This window comes from Danio rerio, chromosome 12 (genome assembly GCF_052040795.2).
Source record: "Danio rerio strain M-AB ecotype USA chromosome 12, GRCz13ab, whole genome shotgun sequence".
NCBI classification, from domain to species: Eukaryota; Metazoa; Chordata; class Actinopteri; order Cypriniformes; family Danionidae; genus Danio; species Danio rerio.
Genome location: NC_141032.1, coordinates 4,616,501 through 4,622,500, shown reverse-complemented (window position 1 = coordinate 4,622,500; position 6,000 = coordinate 4,616,501). Strand labels below are relative to the sequence as shown.

At 35.8% G+C, this 6,000-nt stretch overlaps 2 protein-coding genes across 2 annotated transcripts in view; one reads left to right on the top strand and one right to left on the bottom strand.

Moving 5' to 3' along the window:
* The window catches only part of tlcd3bb (TLC domain containing 3Bb), a 538,378-nt gene that overhangs the window by 165,786 nt on the left and 366,592 nt on the right, over nucleotides 1-6,000 (top strand). The window lies entirely within an intron of this gene.
* Nucleotides 1-6,000, bottom strand: part of itgam.3 (integrin, alpha M (complement component 3 receptor 3 subunit), tandem duplicate 3) — a 35,610-nt gene that overhangs the window by 3,811 nt on the left and 25,799 nt on the right. The window contains exons 24-29 of the mRNA XM_087275657.1: nucleotides 3,633-3,719; nucleotides 3,462-3,540; nucleotides 3,275-3,370; nucleotides 1,041-1,121; nucleotides 833-943; nucleotides 148-258 (exon numbers count right to left, since the gene is read on the bottom strand). Coding sequence (XP_087131783.1) covers nucleotides 148-258; nucleotides 833-943; nucleotides 1,041-1,121; nucleotides 3,275-3,370; nucleotides 3,462-3,540; nucleotides 3,633-3,719 — 565 coding nt within the window. The remainder of the gene's footprint in view (nucleotides 1-147; nucleotides 259-832; nucleotides 944-1,040; nucleotides 1,122-3,274; nucleotides 3,371-3,461; nucleotides 3,541-3,632; nucleotides 3,720-6,000) is intronic.

The window sequence follows — 6,000 nt, the reverse complement described above, 5'->3', positions numbered from 1 at the left end:
TTAGGCCTAACACAAAGCCAGTATTACATAATCCATAATTTGCTCTGTTATTTAAATCAAATCAAATCACTTTTATTTTATTTTTATTTTTTTTTTATTTTTTTTATTTAAATAACAGAGCGAATTTTACATTTTATTGAATGTTACCTCACAACCCGGTGCAGAATCAATGGAATCAGAGAAGTAAATGTATTTTTTCTCATCATACTCCAGGGATACGGTACTGACCAGCTCGAAAGAACCAAACCTACTTCCAGTCTTTGGAAAAATATATAAATATTAGAATGGCAGTTGTAGTGCTTATCTAATACAGATTTAAAGAGGACCTATTATGCAAAAATCACTTTTATAAGTGGTTTAAACGCAATTGTGTGTCACCAGTGTCTGAATATACCCAGCTTCTAATTGTGAAAAATGATTAATTTTGGTTTTTATAATCACACTTGATGAAAACAGTCTGCAGAAACACTTTGATTGACATTCTCACTTTGTACGTGTCATCAGAAGGGGAAAGCCCCGCCCACTAGGGATGATCTCTCCCTCATTAGCATAGTCTTATTTTTGAATCTGCCACTATGTCGACACACAAGCATTTGTGGCTCCGCCCTCTCTTGAAAAAAGCACAATCTCATTTGTATTTAAAGCAACAGTCACCAAAATAGTACAAGTATCAGAGCCTAAAATGGGCATTTCAAAGAGTTATAAAACATTATTTGTGTTGTATTTTGAGCTGAAACTTCACAAACGCACTCTAGGTACATCAGAGACTTATTTTAAATCTTATAAAAAGGGGCATAATAGGTCCACTTTAAAACTATGTAACTTTAGATACCTGCTCAATCCATCCAGAGCTCACATTGCCTGAAATATTAAAGAACTTCCTTTCATTTCTCATCAGATTCACATCACACCTGAACGCCGCACACACCGCCACAGAGCAGTTCTGACAGAACAACACATTACAGTTAATAAAGTCACACTCGGGTTTAAATTAGATCAATTACACACAATTAAACATGACAAATCAAAAAATAACTCACTAATACATTTGTCTTTTTAAGAACGTTCAGAAAATCACTGTTTGTTGGCGGCTCGTCACTTTTCCTAAGGCAGCCTGGAATCTTTTACAAAGCAAAACCTTTTTAAAACATTTACAGTACATTACAAGAAAGAGGGCAAAATAAACATTAAATAGAGCCTATTTTAATTCATTCTTTAAACTGTAAATTATACAGGTTACAAATTGTTTTCACTTGATAAAAAAAGTTAATTTCAGCTAACATTTAACAACCCGCCTGTTAAGTCGTGACTTATATGAAATATTGTTTCCAGGTCCAAGCCGCTAATCTTTTGAATTGAGAATGTTCATTTATGTCCACCTTTTTACTCAAATCACACAATAAAATGAATTTTATATTAACCATGATGTACACAACAGTCTCTAGACGTACATTTATTTAATTTAATTTATAAAAAAATCACTTTCTGGTCATCAGATTTTATACATAAATTACAATAGTGATTTTCGAAAGTATTACATCCCTTTATAAACGTTTATTATTACCGTTTATTGAGTCTCCCCATTCAGTTTGATATACACTAGTGCTTGGACCCGGCAGCCGCCTCGTTTGACGTCACACGTAAGCGGATGGAGCCCAAAATATTAAAACTATTAATGTTAGTTGATGTATTTACTAAAGCTGAGTTTGAAAGTGAAGTCAAAATATACTACTGCATTAATAAAATCCAAATATGCACTGTTAAGTTCCTGCAGAATTTAACTTAATGGCTGAAGTTCACTAGTAACTTACTGTAAATTAATTACAGCAAAAATACTGTGTTTACATTTCCAGCACCGTTTATCTTGTGGTTTATGTATTTACAAAAGTGTATGTATAGCTTTACTGTTACACATACTGTTTTAAAATACAGTAACATACTGTATTGCTGTCCTACAGTTAAGTACATTTCATATTACAGTTAAATACTGTGTAATTTAAATAATCGTTAACAGTGTGTGCTTGATAACATTATGCACTGAGTTAACATCAACTAATAAGAAATGTATTGCTCATGCTACACTGTAAAACCCAAAAAGTCAAGTTAACTCAAACCGTTTGAGGAAACTGATTGCAATAAAACAATTTAAGTTCATAAAACTGATCTTTATGAGTACTGTGAACTTACTCCATTTAAGTTGAAGAAATTAGGTATTTAATTAACATTACCTTTAACGTTGTTCAAAACTCTTTTCAATCGAGTAGAATTAACCTTCAGTCAATTTTGAGGTTAACTACACTCATTTCAGTTGATGAAGTTGACTGTTGGGTTTTACAGTGTAGTAAATACATTCACTAACATAACTTTATTGTGAAGTCTTACCAATTCAATTGCAATTTATTTTAGATACACTAATAAACACTAAAATACAAACATGCTGGGTTCCTCACAATTCCTTCATGCTGCCCTAACACAAATCGATTAAGTTAATGTAATTATTTTAACAAATTTAAGTTGTGCCAAAAAGTACCTCAAGAATTGTGTTGTTTCACCTCGTTTCAAATAAGTTGTTTGGAGCAAAAATATTTTTGAGTGCACATAAATTGCACATAAATCATTATTTACATATAAATACAAAATTAGGTTCTAGTCAAAGTCTCTTAAAACTACATATTTAAATATATGTTTTGGCATACTGTAAATACACATACAGTTGAAGTTAGAATTATTTGCCCCCCTGTTGATTATTATTATTTTTTTTCAAAAAGGATGTTTAACAGAGCAAGGAAATTTTCATAGTATGGCTGATAATATTTTTTCTTCTAGAGAAAGTCTTATTTGTTTTATTTCGGCTAGAATAAAAGCAGTTTTTACTTTTTTAAACACCATTTTAAGGTGAATATTATTAGCCCCTTTAAGCTATATATTTTTAAATTGTCTACAGAACAAACCATCATTATACAATGACTTGCCTAATTACCCTAACCTGCCTAGTTAACCTAATTAACTTAGTTAAGCCTTTAAATGTCACTTTAAGCTGGATAGAAGTGTCTTGAAAATTATGTAGTCAAATATTATTTACTGTCATCATGGCAAAGATAAAATAAATCAGCTATTAGAGATGAGTTATTAAAACTATTATGATTAGAAATGTGTTAAAAAAATATTTCCGTTAAACAGAAATTGGGGGAAAAAAATAAACAGTGAGCGCTAATAATTCTGACTTCAACTGTATACCACTACTGCCCAAATCCATACCTTGAAAACACTTTACCTGTAGGATTTTATCAGTCCAGATGTTTTCTGCTCCCAGTCTAATAGGTACTCTAATGAAAACAGTTACATTTAACTCTCTAAACTCATTAATCACCTATAAGAGAAATAAGCAGAAAGGGATTTATTCAATTTATTCTATTTTAATTAAAGATACACATAATCTTTGTCAAAAGAAGCACCTTCACCTCCACTATCTGTTTCACTGGTTTTTCATGATAATTTTTCCCATGTGTGATATTGATGTAAGAGCTGGAATCTTTATGTCTTTAGGAGAAACACCAACAATTATATAGTTGATAAAGTAATGAATACAAATCAGTGAAAAGCAAAACGTGAAAAACACACCAGGCACTGACCTCAGCAAGATGACATAGACAGCATGTTTTACTCCAATGTTTTTCATTTTTGATAGCTCACTCTTTTCAGAGTGATTCGCATTTCCGCTGCAAATGACAGAATATTTGGGTTAGTGGTAATGTGTACACTAATCAGGCAAAACATTATGACCCCCACAAACTGGAGCAATGTGAACACCTGGCAACCAAACTGTGTCAAAGGCGCAACGTACAGGGCACTATATATTAAAGCTGAAAGATTGTTTGCAAATTTGACTCTGCATTGATTATGAGGTCTTAAAATGGGCTAGTTTTCAAAAGCAGACGGCTCTCTAGGCTAGTGTTTTATGGGAGATGGCGATACAGTCTAGTTTTTAACAGCACATGGCCCCCTAGGCTGGTTTATAAACTGCATACAGTGCTCTAGTGGTAGTTTCTAATGGCAAATGGTGCTCTAGAGTAGTGTTTAAAAGTAGATGGTGCTCTAGGCTAGTGTTTAACAGTGGATGGCACTCTAGACGTGTTTTTAGCAACAGATGACGCTCATGGCTGGGTTTGAACTGCAGAAAGCACTCTAGGTTGGTTTTTAATGGCAGATGGTGCTCTAGGCCACTTTTTAAATACAGATGAAGCTCTACACTAGTTTTGAACTGCAGATGGTGCTCTAGACTGCTGATTAACAGCAGATGGTGCTCTAGACTGTTTTTTAACAACAAAAAGCACTCTAGGTTGCTTTTTAACGGCAGACGGTGTTCTTGGTTAGTTTTTAACAGCAGTTGGCACTCTAGGCTAGTGTTAAACAGTGGATGGCGCTCTAGGCTAGTTTTTAACAGCAGGTGGTGCTCTAGGCTAGTTTTTAACAGCAGATGGCGCTCTAGGCTAGTTTTTAACAGCAGATGGTGCTCTAGGCTAGTTTTTAACAGCAGATGGTGCTCTAGGCTAGTGTTTAACAGCAGACGGTGCTCTAGGCTAGTGTTTAACAGCAGGTGGTGCTCTAGGCTAGTTTTAACAGCGGATGGTGCTCTATGCTAGTTTTAACAGCGGATGGTGCTCTAGGCTAGTGTTTAGTAGCAGATGGCGCTCTAGGCTAGTGTTTAACAGCAGATGGTGCTCTAGGCTAGTGTTTAACAGTGGATGGTGCTCTAGGCTACTGTTTAACAGCAGGTGGTGCTCTAGGCTACTGTTTAACAGCAGATGGCGCTCAAGGCTAGTTTTTAACAGCAGATGGCGCTCTAGACTAGTTTTAAACAGCAGATGGTGCTCTAGGCTAGTGTTTAACAACAGACGGTGCTCTAGGCTAGTGTTTAACAGCAAGTGGTGCTCTAGGCTAGTTTTAACAGCGGATGGTGCTCTATGCTAGTTTTAACAGCAGATGGTGCTCTAGGCTACAGTAGATGGCACTCTAGGCTGGTTTTAACATCAGACAGTGCTTAAGGCTAGGTTTTAGTGGTAGATGGTGCTCTAGGCTATTTTGTAACAGCGGATGGCGCTCTAGACTAGTGTTTAGTAGCAGATGGTGCTCTAGGCTAGTGTTTAACAGCAGATGGTGCTCTAGGCTAGTGTTTAACAGCGGATGGTGCTCTAGGCTACTGTTTAACAGCAGATGGTGCTCTAGGCTAGTGTTTAGTAGCAGATGGTGCTCTAGGCTAGTGTTTAACAGCAGATGGTGCTCTAGGCTAGTGTTTAACAGCGGATGGTGCTCTAGGCTACTGTTTAACAGCAGATGGTGCTCTAGGCTAGTGTTTAACAGCAGGTGGTGCTCTATGCTAGTTTTAATAGCGGATGGTGCTCTAGGCTACAGTAGATGGCACTCTAGGCTGGTTTTAACATCAGACAGTGCTTTAGGCTAGGCTTTAGTGGTAGATGGTGCTCTAGGCTATTTTGTAACTGCAGATGGCGCTCTAGACTAGTGTTTAGCAGCAGATGGTGCTCTAGTGTTTAACAGCAGATGACATTCTATGCAAATTTTTACCAGCAGATGTTGCTAACAGCTCTAGGCAAATTTTTAATAGCATTCGGTGTCTAAGCTGGTATTTTAACAGCAGAAGGCTGGTTTAACCACAGATAGTCCTCTAAGCTTGTTTTAACAGAGAATACAAGGTTATTTTTAAGCATTCACTCGAATGCTCAAAAGGAAGAGTGCTTGTGTGTTTGGCATGTAAGATTAATGTAGGAACAATAATGAGATAAAATTTAAGGTTCAAGTGGTATTTGTAAGGAATTGGACGCAAGCATAGTACGGCTATCTGTAAAATATTACATTACTGCTGTTAAAACAAAGCTCAAAATCAATCAAGTGCCAATAGCAATGCATTTTCAAAATCTCAGAATTGATGAAGAGCCAGTTTATTGAATAAACGCCATAATACATCAAATAGACCAATAACCA